The sequence below is a fragment of the Vigna radiata genome, chromosome 7 (assembly GCF_000741045.1).
Source record: "Vigna radiata var. radiata cultivar VC1973A chromosome 7, Vradiata_ver6, whole genome shotgun sequence".
Taxonomy (NCBI): Eukaryota; Viridiplantae; Streptophyta; class Magnoliopsida; order Fabales; family Fabaceae; genus Vigna; species Vigna radiata.
Window position 1 is genome coordinate 54,279,270 of NC_028357.1, and position 18,753 is coordinate 54,298,022.

The window sequence follows — 18,753 nt, forward strand, 5'->3', positions numbered from 1 at the left end:
CGTAGGCATTTCTGTGCCAAATTGTTACTGCATTGCACAGTTGTACTGTTTGCCGTTAACTATTTAGACGCCGTTTCAGAAAAGGACTAAATTGAACAGATTTTACAATCTTTAGGACCACATTGAACAAAAATAAAAAATGAGGAACAAAATGAACAAACCAAACAAAAATAGGGACCAAAATAGCTATTAAGCCTAACAACAATACGGCAATATTTTATAATTAATTAAATAAAAAATAAACTTTCGAGTTCGTAAGCACAGTCCCACATGGAACCTTGGATGTGTGCATTTCGTGAGTAAAAGTCGTACATAGATCAATGCTCATCCCTTTTAATTACCTATTTATTTCATTTTCTCGTGACATATGCACCTGGAAATGAAATAAAAATTAAATATTTTATTGTCATGACATTTACTAATCAAATTCGTTCCATATATGTTTAATTAAACTATAATATGTTATTATTTTAATTTCCAATAATATTTTTAAGGTCAATATTATTTGATTTGGAAACTAAAATTTAAAAAATGAAAGAAAAAAATATATTTAAATTGTGTTAATATCGTGTCCAAAATGATGTGAGATTATTAGATAGATGATATAATAAAATTAAAAAATGTGTTGTATAAGATATAAGAAATATTATTATTTTTTTACGTCAAGGTTTTATAGGATTAACGAGAAAGAGATTCCGTGACATATTTTGAATTTCAATCGACATCAAGTGAGTGTAATGATTATTGGAAAATAAGATAAAAAATGGATGAAGAAAGAGAAAAATGGAAGCATAAAAGGAGGAAAGTTAGGGTGTGTTTGGTGTGGCGTTGGAAATGGGAAGTAAATTTTTAGCGTTAGCTTGCTTGCGGAAGAATGAGGGTTCGGGTAACCTTTCGCCTCGTTCTCACTATCCATCGATGCCGAGATATCCGAAAGGTGTGACGGAAGAAGAAGGAAGCAACGGCGTTTTGCTGAAAGCGGTTTTCTCAGTCACCGGAATGACTTGTTCCGCCTGCGCTGCTTCCGTCGAGAAAGCCGTCAAACGTCTTCCCGGAATTCGCCAAGCTGTCGTCGATGTTCTCAACAATCGTGCACAAGTCCTCTTCTATCCATCCTTTGTCAATGTACGTAACTACTACTACTTTCATTTTTGAATTAATTATTCAAGAACATTGCACTCGTCTTCTTCGATTGATCACTGTGTATGCATCTTTCTTTTGGCTGTTTCTGAAACCCTTGCATACTACACCTTTCACTGTCGTATGTTTTTCCTTTTCTGTTGCTTTCAAATGTAGATTCCATTGAATTACTTTTAATTCATGTTTTTATTTCTTGCTCACCAAATTTGGTTTTGGTATAACTGAATTGGCTGATTGATCTTAAAAGCTAAAAGTGTTGATAAGCAAAATATATTCATTTAATCGTATANTCTGTTAAAAGACAAATGTTTGAGTGTTATAATAGGTTAACATGACATAACAAATAAGTTTAAAAGTCTCATTATACGAATAAAACAGTCAACCAAATAAAACATTAATAAGATTTATGAATCTTTTAAAATTCTTAAAATAAAAATTATGAAAAATTAAAAGTGGTATGTTATTGTGAAATTCAAAAGATTCAGACATCATAGAATGATTTCTTCAATGAAAATGCTCTTAGATGTAAATATGGTAATTAGTTAATTTCTAAATCTAATTAAAATATGCTCAAAGAAGTAATTTTATAGGTTATAAATATTGTATGGTGTTTCAGTAATAGTAAAGTGGGTTTTTATTTGCAAATTGGTCTGGGTTGAATTTTTCGATTTGTTACTCTATTTTTGTTGGGATTTTTAGGGAATTTGCCCTTATCAACTTGAAAAAAAAAATCTAATTTATTATTTATGTTATTTGTTGATTGCTAGTTTGAAAAGGATTAGTGTGTTTTTTATGATTTATAAGTATCCACATGATGTCTAAAAACCCAGACCCATTTTTAGGGATTTTTAGGGAATTTAACTCTATCTAATATATATATATATATATATATATATATAATGTTTAATACAATAATAAGTTTAGAAAACAAAGGTGTTTGGTTGAAAGAAAAATAATAAGGTTACGGGTCTGTGATGATTTTTTTGTTATATTTGTATGTTTTCGCATGTTGCTAAGGCAATTGTTTGTAAATATTTATTATAAGAAATTCAACAAATAAACTCAAATCTTTGTTACTAAATAGATAAGTTAGGTGAGTAATGAAATTAAGCGTTAAATTTGATTTTTCCCTCATCCTCTTATAAATTATTATATTTTTTTAATTCTTAAATTAAATTATAAAATATTTACCTGAAAGTCGTGTAAAACATTATTTTTTACCAACATGTAAAGTGTTTCACATGTCATTAACGAAATTTTAAAATGAAATATAATATTGTTTTTCATGTCACGACTTTATAGACGATTATAATACAACCTTGTCGTTGGTTGAGAAAAATAATTTAGGGTTAAATATGTTTTTAGTTCCTATATTTTGGGGCGATTTTGATTTTAATCCATTTTTAAATTAAGGTACAATTTAGTTCTTCAATTTTAGAAAACTCTGATTTTAGTCCTTTTTATCAAAATTTTTTAACTTTATTTGTTGTTTTAAGCACGTTTCATTATAGTATGTAGATTGTTTACACTGTTTGACACATTTTTTCTTCCATGTTAACTGAGAAACGCGTTTAAAACAACAAATAAAGTTAAAAAAACTAGTAAAAAAGATTAAAACCAGAGTTTTCTAAAATTGAAGGACTAAATTATACCTTAGTAAAATTGACTAAAACCAACTCCAAAGTATAGAGACTAAAAACATATTTAATCCAATAATTTATTTCATTTTGATATGGTGCAGAAGCTAAATATTTTTATTATTTAATTTAAGAATGAAAAAAATTATAGTAGTTTGAAAATAAAAACAAATTTAATTCTAAAATCAATATACATTGATATTAAGTAACATTAGTAACTGAGGCTTAGTGATTAGTATTGTAATAGAAAATATTAACTAGTTTAATAATGGAAATCAATAAGTAATTTAGTAATAAAAATAATTATTAGTTTAGTGAATGGCAATAAAGATTAATTTTGTAACTAATGGTTGTGATCAATCTAGTAAAAAAGGAAATGACTCATTTGATAATGACTAATCTGCTGATGGAAGCAATTAGTAATCGATTAATGTTGGTAGGGATGGATCCAATGGCTGAAATACTAATCAATTTAATAGAAATTAGAGTTAAGATAGACATTCTGGTGTGTATCTCTGTATTTTTTAAATATTTGTATTGTATCATAAATTAGTAATTTATATAAATTAGTTAAATTAATATATAAGAGAAAAATAATAGAAAGTACTTGTTAACATGNTAATAGTAGAAAATACAAATATAATAAAGACACGATAAAAAAAGAGAAACATGTAACAATTTCATACAAAAATTTTAAGATAGTAATTACTTTTAAAAAAATCCGTTAATAATTATATCATAAAGGTAAAATGAGATAAAAATTATTTATATGAAAAGAGATATCCTCTTTATGTATACTAGGGTAATTAAATATTTATAAATTATTTAAATTTAAAAAGTAGTAATTAAAAGAGTAAAATTAGAAAAATAAAAAGTTTATATAATTATAAATATATAGTTATAGATATAACTATAGATAAAATAGATTTTGATTATTGGAATAACAAATATTATAAATAATTATTTAAATTTGAAGAGTAGTTATTAAAATAATAAAAAAAGTAAATAATTATTTTATAATAAATAATTATTTAAATTCAGGAAAATAGTAAGTAAAATGATAAAATGATAAAATGATAAATTCAGGATAATTATTTAAATATAGAAATAGTAATTAAAAAAAACAAGAGATACCAAATAGATGTACTCTCTCTTTGTATAAAGTTGAAAATGTACAGATGATTGATTTAGCGATTAATTTTGAAATTTAAAATCAGTTACTAAGATATATATCACTATATCGGTTTTCAATGATTCTTTCAATAATATAACTGTAATATTTTTCAACTTTCTTAAAGTAACACGTAATCTAATGAGAATTTTGGCGGAAAAAGAAATATAATTTATCCCCAACATTAATTTAAGTCATTAACATTTCCATAAGTTAATCAAAATAGCTTAAATATTGTTTTTTTTTTCAATTCTGAATTATTTATGACAACAATAAATTATTTAAAATAAAAATATTAATTTTAAAAAGTTTATATTATAATTTTTATGATTTTAACTCACTCTATAACGTCTTTCTTCCATTTCACATCTTGTCACATCCCTTCTCAAACTCTTCACGCGTCTTTGTGTGTTACTTCCTATCATATTCTTTTTTTAATTTATTCTCTTACAAATTTATTTATTTGTTTATGGACGAAATTTACTTATACAATTNGTTTGTAAATCAAACATGTCATGCTATATATCAAATATTACANTTAAATTAATAAAACACTTTCGAAACAAACTTATGAAATATAACAGATATTTAATGAGTTATAATATACTTAGTACGCCAAATTTTATTAAATAGACCAAATTTGGTATATTTAAAAGAAAAATATTAATTTTATTGAATAAATCCAGTATACTTAATAAAATACACTCGTTTAAGAATTAAATCCACAAATTGACATATTTAAACTTCTTTTTTTGTGCAAATTATCTAATCATACTTAATAAGAATTTAATTACTCAAATTAATACTTAACAATTAATGAAATATAAATTTGAATATTTTAATGTTAAACAATAAGATTTTACTTTTTTATATATGTGAGATGGCGTATATGATTCAAACATCAATCCAACTCGACACAAAAAATATTTAACTTAATTGGATTAGAAAAAACTATATTAATTTCTTTTTAAAATTTAAAAATTTAAGAACCAATTTGCATTTGACTAGAAAAAGAATGAATTCCAATTTTGCTTTTAAAAACTAAAAAACATATTTTAAACCTTAATTTAGTTATTTGATCCATGGATTGAGATAAAGTAATTAATTCAAATGGAGGTTAATTATTCTAAAATTATTTTGGCATTGAGTTGGATTATAATAATATATTATTATATTGTTTTTATTCAATAAATGTTTCTTTCTATTGGAAATTTATTCATTAAACCAGTCCCCCCTAACTTTAAAAAAAAAAGTCATTAATTTCGTTACTAATAAACTAGANTTTTTTAAACTAAATTCTGTCCGTGTATTTTCCATGTATTCTTTTCGTAGACAAACTATACAATGTANCATATCATCAATCAAAATATATACATGGTATAAAACATTAAACTGCTTCTAACAGAGGTTTCAGTATAATTCAATGATTGACAGTGTTTTTTCTTGATGTCTCCATGGCGCTTTCTTCTCAGGAAGAGAGCATTCGCGAGGCCATTGAAGATGCTGGATTCCAAGCCGCATTAATCAGAGAAGATAACGAGACATCTATTCAGATATGCCGCATACGTATCCAAGGCATGACATGCACGTCGTGTTCCTCCACTGTGGAATCTGCACTTCAAGCAATCCAAGGAGTGGTGAAAGCTCGAGTGGCCCTTGCAACTGAGGAAGCTGAAGTTCACTACACTCCAAACGTTGTCACCTACAACCAAATCTTGGAAGGAGTAGAAAACACTGGTTTTCAAGCCACNCTTATCAGCACGGGTGAAGACATGAGCAGAATAGACCTTCAGGTTGAGGGAGTAAGGACGGGTCGTTCCATGAGAATAATTGAAAGTTCTCTTCAAGCACTTCCTGGGGTCGAAGATGTAGANACACACCCTTTGTTGAACAAAGTGTCTCTTTCTTATAAACCAGACTTGACAGGACCAAGAAATTTCATTAACGTGATTCAGGAAACCGGGTCTAGGCGTTTCAAGGCAAAGATTTTCCCGGGAGAAGGAGGGAAAAGGAATAGTCATAGGAGGGAGGAAATCAAGCAATACCATAGANCCTTCTTGTGGAGTTTGGTGTTTACNATTCCTGTGTTTCTAACTTCCATGGTGTTTATGTATATCCCTGGAATCAAGCATGGACTAGATGCCAAAGTTGTTAAAATGCTCACAGTGGGGGAGATCATAAGATGGGTGCTTTCTACACCAGTGCAGTTTGTTATAGGGAGGAGATTTTACTCTGGTGCTTACAAAGCATTACGCCTTGGCTCTCCCAACATGGATGTTTTGATTGCCCTGGGGACAAATACAGCGTACTTTTACTCANTGTATTCTGTGCTGAGAGCTGCTACATCTGATGGTTTCAAGGGNACTGATTTCTTTGAGACCAGTGCTATGCTTATTTCGTTTATTTTGCTAGGGAAGTACCTTGAGGTTTTGGCCAAGGGGAAGACATCCGATGCAATTGCNAAGCTCATGAACTTGACACCTGACACTGCTATATTGTTGACGTTGGATAGTGAAGGAAATGTTGTTGGTGAGGAGGAAATTGATAGCAGGTTGATTCAGAAGAATGATGTTATTAAGATCATTCCCGGTGCAAAAGTGGCTTCCGATGGATTGGTCATTTGGGGTCAGAGCCACGTGAATGAGAGCATGATAACAGGTGAGGCACGTCCTGTGGCAAAGAGGAAAGGGGATACTGTTATTGGAGGAACTGTGAATGAAAATGGAGTNTTGCACATTAAGGCTACATGGGTGGGATCAGAGAGTGCCCTTGCTCAGATTGTNAGACTTGTTGAGTCAGCACAGATGGCCAAGGCTCCTGTGCAGAAGTTTGCTGACCGCATTTCCAAATACTTTGTGCCCATGGTAGGGATTTGCTAAATTTGTTTCTTCCATATTGATTCTCCAATAACCTCTCTACAATATTTACTTAACGGATTTAAATAACTGATGTAATAGCAATAAATTAGTCATCTATTAGGCAAACTTTTCTTGTATAGCTATAGGAAAAGTTTCATGTAGAGTGTTTAAGATTCTTATTAAATGGGATTCAATTGATGATGAGAAACATGCATTCAGCTTGAAACTGTTAGAAGAAAGTCTAGTATCGTATTCCTCAATTATTGGTATGCAATTTATGTATATTTTGGATAATTTCAAATAATGTCAATTGATTTTAAGATAAATCCTAACATGGTATCAAAGCTTATAACAAATCTTGGTAATTGTTTTTATTCTGGCAGGTTCTTCTTGTTTGATAGACGGTTTCTGTATTTCATTTATGTTTTCTAGGTTTTATCTCTTAAAATTGAATCCTTATGTCTGTGTAGTACTTACTTCAAAGGGGTTTGTTTGAGCAGGTTATTTTAATGTCATTTTCAACTTGGCTTGCCTGGTTTATAGCTGGAAAAGTTCGTGCTTACCCCAAGTCCTGGATACCATCTTCCATGGATAGCTTTCAGCTTGCTTTGCAGTTCGGGATTTCTGTCATGGTCATAGCCTGTCCATGTGCTTTAGGTTTAGCAACACCGACTGCAGTCATGGTTGGCACTGGAGTAGGTGCATCTCAGGGAATACTTATCAAAGGAGGTCAAGCATTAGAAAATGCACATAAGGTCAGCACTTGACATTAAATTACAGGTCCTCAAGTTCAGTATTTGCTTTGTAAATGTTGGTGAAGTTAACATGAACTTCGTAGGTTGTCTTTCTTCTTATTCGAGCATATGCACAACTTACGTAAACATAATAAGGGTGGGATTTATACAACATTTGAATGTGTATATGGTTTGCCTTGTAGGTGAACTGCGTTGTATTTGACAAGACAGGTACTCTCACTATCGGGAAGCCTGTGGTAGTAAATACAAAGTTGTTTACAAATATGGTACTCCGAGAATTCTATGAACTTGTGGCAGCAGCTGAGGTAGGCCCTCAATTATCGAGTTTCACATGCTTATCCATGAATTATTGCAATAAAACATTCATTGTATGATTTCCTATGTCAGGTGAATAGTGAGCATCCACTGGCTAAGGCTGTTGTAGAGTATGCTAAAAGACTGAGAGATGAAGAGAACCCCATTTGGCCAGAGGCACGGGATTTTGTGTCGATTGCTGGACATGGAGTTAAGGCCATGGTTAGAAATAAGGAAATACTTGTGGGTAACAAGACCTTGATGGTGGACCACAATGTTGCACTTCCTGTTGATGCTGAAGAGATACTAGCAGAAGCGGAAGCAATGGCTCAAACTGGAATTATAGTGTCCATAAACAGGGAAGTTGTTGGGGTTTTAGCAGTATCTGATCCATTGAAACCAGCTGCACAAGAAGTTATTTCCATTCTCAAGTCCATGAAAGTCAGGAGCATCATGGTGACTGGGGACAATTGGGGAACTGCCAATTCTATAGCAAAGGAAGTTGGAATTGAAACTGTTATTGCTGAAGCTAAACCTGAGCAGAAGGCTGAGCAAGTGAAGGACTTGCAGGTACTTTGTTTAAAATTTTGCATCTTTTCCTCTCCTGTGTCCTAACGGTGGGAGCTGATCCAATCATAAAGNAATGGTTCCAAAATTTAGACATGAATATTAATTATACATTGCCATCACACTACTTTTTTACACTAATANCTGAAAAGATTTTACNGATTTACCATATTATTCTATTTACATAACTATCTAATAAGGTTTCCCAACTTTACCATGCTATTTTATTCACTGACATGATGTGATGTTAAGCTAAATTCCAATTAGATGTCTAATACCTTATGGTGAAAGTGTATATAAATTACACGTAGTTTATACAACATCTATGACATGTATTACCTGTGGTTAACATATTGAGCAACCTTTTCTTGTTTAGGCTTCTGGGCACAAGGTGGCTATGGTGGGGGATGGTATCAATGATTCACCAGCACTTGTGGCAGCAGATGTAGGGATGGCAATTGGTGCTGGTACAGACATTGCTATTGAAGCTGCTGATATTGTCCTGATGAAGAGCAATTTGGAGGATGTCATAACTGCCATTGATCTTTCCAGAAAAACGTTTTCTCGTATCCGTCTCAACTACATATGGGCTTTGGGCTATAATCTGCTTGGAATTCCAATTGCTGCTGGAGCTCTTTTTCCCTCTACACGATTTCGGTTGCCACCGTGGGTTGCCGGGGCTGCCATGGCTGCATCTTCTGTCAGTGTAGTTTGCTGTTCTTTACTGTTGAAGTATTATAGGAGACCNAAGAAGTTGAACAATCTTGAGATACGGGGCATAAGCATTGAGTGATGTAAAATATGGCACAGAGGAACTAATGGCTGGTCTTGTGTTGGCTCTACTATAGTATGTGGTGACTTGTTCAGTTATATGTATCAAGAACCTTGGACAGTTGTCACTTGTCAGAAGTTGTAAACATTGCTTGCATGTAAAATAATTTCTGGTGTTGGAATAATGTGCGCAATGAAAATCCTTTAAGTAATGATATTTGCACCNGCAAAAGTTACAGGAATTAAAATGGTGGGTTTATTTCAGTACATTTATATCATAATGTAAATTTGTATCAATTTAGAGGAATAGAACCACGTAAGGTCATATAGATCCTAAAACAATGCAAGAATATTGATGTGTACATATGTATCAGTTTCAGGTGTTCCACCATACCACGTATCCATCTCAATTTATCACATGTGAAGATATATCATTCCAAACATCCAAGACTTATTCAATGCTCAACACGAACAAAATAGCAGTTTGTTCTTTTATTTTATATGTGAATAGCAGACCACTAAATAAAAGCACAACAACCTTAAAAAATGAACATACAGAATTATTGACTAATTTGGTTAAGAGTTAAAATAGAACNAGGATATGCAGTCAAGGTGTACAACATTACTCGACTAATATGGTGTCTTTGTAGGAAGATGTAAATTTCTTCAAGCCAACAAAGAAAAGCTTGACACTCAAGGCTCAAGTCTGTTGAAAGAAAAAAGGCTATGTATGACTGTGTTGTCAGTCTTGAAGCAAAGATGAAGGCATGTCTGTCACATCTTTGAATGTCCACCTATCTTGTCGTTCGGCTCAGTCCAAGTTTCAACTACCCTTGAACGCTGCTGTTCAAATTTCTTTTTAGCTCTATAAAGGATATTATGCACTTCTTCAAAGTGAGGATTTGTTGCAGCTCTTGTATCATCAATCCACTGAAGAACTTTCTTGTATGGGGATAATATACGACTGCGATTCTTCTCATCCAAAACCTAAGTTCATCACAGTTTAATNTTCCAAAATTCATGTAAAATGAAATTATGATACCAATCAAAATTCTAATTCAACTGAAGATTTCAAGACATTGAGCCAATTTGGTTGAATGCAGCACCAATAATTACAAGTCACATACAGTTANCTCAAGTTGCATAAGTTCACAAACCATGCTGAGATCTGCTATAGATGGCTGAGAGCCACCAAGAAGGAAGCGTCCATCTCCTTTGAGCCAAATATCCTCTAGCTTTGATAAAGAAGAAAATAGCACTTTCTCTGCTTCAGCGGCNGCTTTTGGATTAAGTGGACGGCCAGTTGCTGGTCCTAGTACAGTATTTACTACGTAGTTCACTGCAAAAAGGTCGTGCTTCTACTAGTTGGTCATAGTTTACAAGAAACATGCCAGTTCTCTAAAAATAGGACAAAACAAAGATGTTCTCAGGCTAGCAACATATGATTTAACGTATCGCTTGCAGAAATGGTAAAATCTATTCTTCAATCAGATGTTGCTTTTAAAGCAAAAACGATGGAATATGCATTGTTATATGTACCTGTTCCATGTCGTAAATTAGAGTGATGCCAATCCATTACCGAGTTGATTTTTGCTCTCCTGAAAATATCGCTTGGGTACCTGATACATCATCATGAGGATAAATTTTATATGCAAATTTTCTATACTTTTAAAACATGACAAGTATGATTAGTTTAGATTGTAGAAAAAATTCAATTTTCTTTTTACATATTTAAGCTTAATTCAAGTTACCAATTAACAAGGTAAATTTACACTTACTTGCATACTATCACTTGGTTATATTTCTAATTGATATGAGATCTCTAACATATCCAAAAGTGAGTATTAATAATAAGCAACCCAGGTCATGATTAGCCCGTTTGTAATCATGTATGTTCAACTACACTTAAAAAAATAAAATCATGTTGAACTACAGCGCAGTGAAACATTCTAACTCTGATTTAAAGAACTTTGAAGTATTTCTTTAAAACAACCATGTAGATCAGGAAGGGACTTCAGAAGCAAAAGAAAAGAATCTACTAACCAATGGTCAGCAATTCCAGGAAAAGCAGAATTAAGATAGACAATGATTGCATGGCTGCCAAAACAAAACGAGGTTTATTAAGAACACATGATAAAATCAAAAAATAAAATATTCAAATCTTAGATACTCCATCCTCATTAAAGTCAACTACATAGGCATAATGTGACCAGTGAATAATGCGTAAAATAATCATTAATATCATAGAGGTGGGTTAGAAGACAAGGGCCTTATCAGAGATTACCTCTCGGAAAGGTTGAAACTTCCATGAACAATAGCCGGAACTTTCTGCAGAGGGTTTACTTCTGCAAAAAATAAAATACATAACAGGTCAACAGAAGAATAGACCACCAATTTTGCACCAACCAGTATTCAATGCAAAACTATAGATACCTCTGAATTGAGAAGAGAGGTGGTGGCCTTTGGAAATGTCTACTTTGATCTCCTCGAAGTCAATTCCGTTCAACCTTTTTAACACAAAGATTATGATAATAGTGTTTAGTTCATTATAATCATATCATAATATAAATAAATAACAGATCAAGGTTTTGTTTAGCGGTGTGTGCAAAGTATGAAAAACTATTAACCTGCAGAATATGAGAACTGCTCGAGAAGGCTGGGACATTCGATCCGCAAACACCTTCAGCTTTTCCACCATCATCGATTACAAGTTTGGGAAGCACTGCAGTCAGGAAAGCACGGCTTTGACTCTATTCTATCTTGTTCTTTGCATTGCTTCATTACACACTTACCAAAAATACCTTCTTACAGTCAAACTTTAAAATCCATAAACTAATATATTTATGGAATGCTTGTAAGGAACAGTTTTTATCCGTTTGGATAAACCTGTTCAACGAAACAAAAAACAAACCGTAAATTAGATAAGGTTTTCAGTTTTTTTTTTTTAAGGAAGATATTGTTTCGTAGAAAAATTTAAAAGGGTCTCCGAGAAATTTTTATTAGAAATATAAAAAATATTCACTCCCAAATACTCTTTTAGCTTTGTATTAAAAATTCTTAAAATATACACTATAATATAATTCTCTTACCCTGTCTTTTTTTTTAACATTGTAAAACTAATTAACAGTAGTTTTACTAAATCTACAACAACATTAATAACAACCCTTAACCAAATAGTCGAAAATTGGACTCCTGCTCTTTATTAATAAAGAACTACATACCTTCTCTGCATCCAGAGTCTCCAACTTTATTAGTTATTATTTTTTCATAAGACATTTTATTAGTTAGAAATTTATATAAACATAAATTGAGAAATATAATAGACTTTGTCACGCAATGACGTACTTCCCACGGCGGTGCCATTGGATAATGCATACAAAATTATATGTTACAATTCAAGGATTGAAGTCAGGATAGTGATGCGATAAGCATTCTTACTTCTTTTTTTTTTAAAAAAAAAAATTGTACAATTCATATAGCTCTACAGCAATTTACCAACTCCTTGAAAATATTGTACACAGCAAAAGTAAATAACAGATAGATCGGGTATCTGTTTACATTTCTGTTGAGTTGAACTGAACATGGACGTAACCCTCCACTTCCTTCCCAGTTTGAGCATCAAAAACTGAAAATTTTCCATTCAACTGAGTTATAACATGTTTCCAAACATACCCTAACAAGTGAAACGTCAAATCTGCATTTCGGAGGCACGATTGTATCTTCAAATGGCAGTGACATTTATTACCTATCCAACATATATTAAGGTGGTTTTAATACAGACAAAAACATCATCATCTTTGATGTCTGTCAAGGTTGTTTGGTCATATTTTTGAAGTCAGTGGGGTTCTAATCCTAGATTCCATTACGCTATCTGCCTGATTAGATTGCTGCTCAGAAAGCTTCGTTTTGAGCCTATAGAGGATTTTATGAACTTCATCAAAGTGAGGTCTCGTTGCATTTCTTGTGCTCTCTATCCACTGCTGAACTTTCTTGTGCGGGCCAAGGATACGATCACGGTCCTTCCCATTTAAAAGCTGCAAAAAAAAAAAAAAAGTCAATATCGCAATTCCTAAAGATGAGGGGATCAACATTCTGTCATGCGTGTCACATTTGTAAGTATACAGTTCTTCATTAGATCGACATTAAAAGTAAACTGTTTCCTTATCTTAACGAAACCAAACATGCCTGACCATACCTGTATGTTTCTGAACTTCTCAATCATAAAAAATAAACTAAATCAGAAAGAGGTCGACAATTAATTTTCTTCAAACTCAAGAAAAAAGCTTAATGGAAAAATAAATCTATCCCCATTTACCGAAGTCATGACATAATTAGTGATGATTCCTAATTTAGATGAACTTTACCATTTACCTCTAATTGCATAATTTCGCAAACCAGACTGAGATCTGCTATGGATGGGCGTAAGCCACCAAGCAAGTACTTTCCGTCCCCCTTAAGCCAAATGTTTTCTATTTTAGTCAAAGAGGAAATCAAAATTTTCTCAGCTTCAGCAGCTGCTTGTTGGTTCAGTGGTAGACCCAACGCTGGCCCTAGTACAGTATTTAGAACAAATGCAGCTGGAATACAATCAAGAAGATATGTCATTAAAAGAAACGAAGCAGGAAAAGTTTTGCATACAAACAAAAAACAACACCTTCACCTGTGCTCAAAGGAAATTTTGCAAAGTATGGCTTCAACATGTGCATGTACAAGAATAAACTATAAATCAACTTAAATACATGCATTACCAGAACTAAACAAACTGTAATGCAAATTACTTTGCCATTGATACAAAGCATCGGAGTAAGATATATGGTCTTCTACAACTAATTAAATTGTCCAGAGTAAGGCATTTGAGCATATTTTTCTGAAGCTTCACTATTATCTTCCAGCTATGTTTTTAACTCTATTCAACTTCCCTCTTTGCAAATGGAAAAAGAAAAAATCCTCAAAAGTGCTATAATATAAAGCTATCTGATCCAGAAAGCAAGCAAAACATGAAACCGAGTTCTGATTTATTTACATTGAGATTAGTTAAAGTAGGCCAGCATGATAAGAAGTCATGAAATAACATTAATTTTCATACTAGTTTCACATGCAAGCAAGACAACAACAAAAAGCTAAAGGTTTCTTTTTGAGCTATGATGCACCTGCCCCACGCCGCAAATTCTGATGATGCCAATCTAACACGGAGTGAATTCTTGCTCTCCTGGAAAGATCGGCTGGGTACCTACCGGAATGAACAAAACAAAACTTGCTTAAAAAAANAAAAAAAAAAAAAAAAAAAAAAACAGGCAACAGAAGTGTGTGTCCACAGCAAGGGGATCAATATAAACACAACAGACAGGAACCTGCTGTATCAATGACAAGCATACAGAAATGTAATTATTGCAGTATGATTTCAATTCTATTGACAAAAATAACTATTTATGTTTTGAAATTCAAAACTAATAGGACATAAAAGTAACTTAATATTTAAAATCCTTACCCTCTCTCTTTGTAAACCAAACAAGAAAGGATCACTTCCCCTCTCCTCCCCTCCTCTTAACCAAACAAAATATAAAATCAAAATCCCTCTCTTTCATTTCCTTCCCTTCCCCTCCGTAAAACCATACGATCCCTTATCACATACAAACTGCGAAACACATGCAGCACTTAGCCAACGAAACACATAAACAACCAACCTGCTTCTGTACATCCACATATCTTGATTTCACAGACAACATTGCAATTAAATGCATAAAGAGGGAGAAGACAATAATAATAACTAACCAATGGTCTGCAACTCCCGGAAACGCAGATGCAAGATATATGAGAATTGCATGACTGCAAAGAAGAAAACAACACACCCTTTAACAAAAAAGAAGATAATTACACACTCCATAAGCACGGAATGTTTTGATGACAGTAACCAGCACCAAACCAATAACACAATGAAATTTGAAGAATCGCATCAAACATGAAATTTTGAAGCTGAAGTACCTCTCAAATAGCTTGAACCTTCCATCAACAATTGCAGGGACTTTCCTTAAAGGGTTAATTGCTGAAGGAAAATCCAACAAAATTAAAGACGAGAGAGTGTATAGATACTGTTTTCCACGAAAACAAAAATCGAAAATTGACTGATTACCTTGGAATTCGGGAGATAAGTGCTGACGTTTGGATAAATCGACTTTGATCTCCTCAAAATCTATTCCATTCACTCTGCACGGAGACCGTATTCAAAGTCCAGAAGGAGACAACAAAAAGTAAAAAAAAGAAAAAGAAAATATAATAAGGGAAATAGAAATACTTGCAGAATATGAGAATCGCACGGGATGGCTGCGACATTCGATCTGCATAAACCTTCAGCTTCATCTTTTCTTTCTTTCTCTCACAGTTGCTTCAGCACTCAACACCGTTCATGTTATCTTATTTCACTTTATTTTTCTACTACGCTTTTTTGCAAATTATTTGGGCCTTATTGGGCTTTTGGGTGTCAAGCCTTTGGGTGTTTCTTTCAGCACCCCTGGTCAAATTTCTTCCTTCATCCCATCACAGCCTTCCGAAAATTTTGATCCGAAACAGAGGTGGAATAAGTGTCTTCTAATTATTATTATTTTTTTCAAATTTGGTGTATTCCGAAATAAAGAGAATCACTTTTTAATTCTTATTAAAAACTAAGAATGATAATTTTTTATTTTATATCTTGACTCTTTTGCCATGTTTGGGAAAAAGGAAGTTTGACGTTAATATTATTAAAAAACAATAAAATAGATAATTAAAATTTATAATATGTTTATTTTAATAAAGAGGAAGCTTGCCTGCATGAAAAAAAGATGACATAAATAAATGGTTGGCAAATACGATTGTATAATAATCAATATTAATTTTTAAAGAAAGTGTGCATGTGCGTCCACGTGTTAAACGTTTAGCTCCTCACCGTCACCGCTGCTGTCATCAGACAGAACCACATAAGTGGTTGACGTTCACATAATAATAGAACCATGAAATCCTGAAACTGGACCCAGCTACGAGAATAAGAAGAACCAAGAAGGAAGGTGTCGCTCTACGCGGAATAAAGACGCTATAAATTACAACTTATTTACCAATGCTTTCTTCTTCAACCACTCGCATCTTCATCCACACAACAACTGCTATAAGATTAGCTTCTTCCACCTCTTCTTCTTCTTCTTCTTCCTCCTCTCTTCGATTCCTCTCCAACCCTACCCTCTTCCGCCCTGTTTTGCACGCTTATTTCAAACCGCTTCCTTCAACCTCGTCCACCTCTTTGTTCTCCTCCTTGAGAACCGATCACACTATGGCCACCTCAAGCGCCAAATCAGTCCACGATTTCACTGTTAAAGTACACATCTTGCTTCTTTTTCATCGTTTGCTTTGTGAAATGCGTAAACTTTTTAGATTTTAGGTTAACCCTTTTCTTTATCCTGTTTTCAGGATGCTAAGGGAAATGATATTAATCTTGGTGACTACAAAGGGAAGGTCCTTATAATTGTCAACGTTGCCTCACAATGGTACCTCTCCAATTTTCATTTTTCTCGTTTTCTTTATTTGATTGAAATTGAAGTTTACCGATTTTCATTTTGATCAAGAATTTTTTAGTTATGTTCTCTGATTTTACCCTAAATTGGCACAGCTAGTCATGTGGGTCTAGAATTGGAGGATTTCGCCCTTAATTTTGTTTCAATGTTTGATGCAGTGGCTTGACTAATTCGAATTACACAGAGCTGAGTCAGTTGTACGAGAAGTACAAACAAAAAGGTTTGTTTTTGTCTTCTGTTATCTTGCTGTTGCGATTGTTGTCCTGCTGTTTGTTTGTTTCTTGTTGTCCCTTTCATTCTTGTGTTAACTTTTATCTTATGCTGTGGTAGTGTCAATGTTATCTCTGTGGCATGGCAAATTCATTTTGTTTTAATCTACATATTTTGTTCTATTCCTATTGAACTAATTGCAATAACAAATTCATTTCTTCTTTGTTTAGGTCTGGAGATTCTAGCATTCCCATGCAATCAGTTTGGGGCACAGGAGCCTGGATCTAATGAACAGATACAAGAGTTTGTCTGTACTCGCTTCAAGGCTGAGTTTCCCGTGTTTAACAAGGTAAAACAAAAACTTCGCTTATTCTCATTTCCCACTGACTGATTTCACTCCTGTGTATAAAAATCAACTTCATGCTCTGTCTATATTCTTGGTATTAGCTCTTTTATTACCAATCTTTTGGGCTCTAGCTCAAATATTGTTTGACTCGCAATTTAGCGTATTCTTTCAGTTCACCTCTAATCTCAACTGGATTTCCCTTGAAAATATTCTGAATGAGTTCTGAAATTAACTCCCCTGAAAATCAGAGACGATTAGGAGAGCAGTGAATCCTTTCAAGATTTCCCCAGTTTTAGTCCTGGTTGTGTAATGCTTTAATATATTAACCATTAAAGTAGAGATGAATGGACTCTTCCTTGATGTGGTGTTAATATCCCACCACGCAATACTAAGAAAATAAGATAAATTTCAGACTAGGGGAAACTAATTCTTGTTTGAATATACTTCACTTTCCTGTGTCTAAGTATTCACTGTACTGTTAACCTTATACTGAGACCATTGTTCTTTTGCATTTAATATAGGTTGATGTGAATGGTGACAGTGCTGATCCACTCTACAAGTATCTAAAATCAAGCAAAGGTGGACTCTTCGGGGATAATATCAAATGGAACTTCTCCAAGTTCCTTGTTGATAAGGAGGGGAAGGTTGTTGATCGCTATGCACCCACAACTTCTCCTCTGAGCATTGAGGTAAGACAGATAGTATTATGCACTAATAGTTTGGCCTATACTTATCTGATATTTTTACACTAACAATGCTTCTTTTTCTGATATCTGCAGAAGGACTTGTTGAAGTTGTTGGATGCTTGAAGCTATGGATGACTGCATCTGTCAATAAATGAGTAGAGATTAGAACATAATTATAAATAAGAAAAGTGTTGCAGATGTTGTTGCACTTTCCTGTCTTTCTTACATATGCTGAAACAGTTGCTCTTGTACCTCATATTATGTTCATAACCATGACATTGTCTACTTAAACTTAAGCTTTCTATTAATTGCTCTCATTACATTGCTCTTAAGCTTTCTATTACATTGCTCTCGTATCAATATCATTAAATTATTAATTTTATGATTAAATATGTTTTTGTCATATGTCAACTGTGTTAAAATGCTGTCCGTAAATTTTGTCGACATTTTATTGAATTAAAATTAAATTATTTTCTCTGTCAAGGGATTGCTTAGGGCAATCCCTAGGGCAATCCCATGTTTGATGAAACTCACCATCATCACTTTCACTTTCCTCTGCACCAACTTTACACGTAAAACAGACATCACAAAACTGTGTCTTCTTCCCCATTCACACACCACTGAAATAGGGAAGGGACCTCTCTCCGTCACACGCTCTCTACTTTTCCACCTCCGCTTCCAACATTCCAACAGCACAGACTAATCAATCGAAATATTCCAACAACACAGACTAATCAATCGAAAAAAGATTAAAATAAATAACGGGTAAGGATAGAA

The 18,753-nt window shown here is 33.1% G+C and overlaps 4 protein-coding genes across 4 annotated transcripts; 2 read left to right on the forward strand and 2 right to left on the reverse strand.

The window, feature by feature from the left end:
- Positions 1-732: 732 nt before the first annotated feature.
- LOC106765867 (probable copper-transporting ATPase HMA5) lies at positions 733-9,498 on the forward strand. Its single transcript, XM_014650634.2, has 6 exons — positions 733-1,125; positions 5,421-6,812; positions 7,307-7,561; positions 7,744-7,866; positions 7,949-8,425; positions 8,799-9,498. The coding sequence occupies exons 1-6, from the start codon at positions 835-837 to the stop codon at positions 9,213-9,215; spliced, it is 2,955 nt and encodes a 984-aa protein (XP_014506120.1). The 5' UTR covers positions 733-834; the 3' UTR covers positions 9,216-9,498.
- Positions 9,499-9,663: 165 nt separating this feature from the next.
- On the reverse strand, positions 9,664-11,988 carry LOC106767153 (glutathione S-transferase T1). Its single transcript, XM_014651987.2, has 7 exons — positions 11,821-11,988; positions 11,627-11,700; positions 11,478-11,538; positions 11,237-11,290; positions 10,733-10,812; positions 10,327-10,532; positions 9,664-10,180 (listed from the first exon to the last, which is right to left on the reverse strand). Exons 1-7 carry the CDS (start codon positions 11,892-11,894, stop codon positions 9,968-9,970), a joined length of 762 nt encoding a protein of 253 aa, XP_014507473.1. The 5' UTR covers positions 11,895-11,988; the 3' UTR covers positions 9,664-9,967.
- Positions 11,989-12,610: 622 nt separating this feature from the next.
- Positions 12,611-15,623, reverse strand: LOC106766796 (glutathione S-transferase T1). Its single transcript, XM_014651557.2, has 7 exons — positions 15,486-15,623; positions 15,324-15,397; positions 15,176-15,236; positions 14,966-15,019; positions 14,344-14,423; positions 13,565-13,770; positions 12,611-13,227 (listed from the first exon to the last, which is right to left on the reverse strand). Exons 1-7 carry the CDS (start codon positions 15,548-15,550, stop codon positions 13,015-13,017), a joined length of 753 nt encoding a protein of 250 aa, XP_014507043.1. The 5' UTR covers positions 15,551-15,623; the 3' UTR covers positions 12,611-13,014.
- A 577-nt stretch (positions 15,624-16,200) lies between these two features.
- LOC106769193 (probable phospholipid hydroperoxide glutathione peroxidase) lies at positions 16,201-18,308 on the forward strand. Its single transcript, XM_014654703.2, has 6 exons — positions 16,201-16,538; positions 16,631-16,707; positions 16,893-16,954; positions 17,175-17,293; positions 17,812-17,979; positions 18,070-18,308. Exons 1-6 carry the CDS (start codon positions 16,284-16,286, stop codon positions 18,097-18,099), a joined length of 711 nt encoding a protein of 236 aa, XP_014510189.1. The 5' UTR covers positions 16,201-16,283; the 3' UTR covers positions 18,100-18,308.
- The last annotated feature ends 445 nt before the right edge of the window (positions 18,309-18,753 follow it).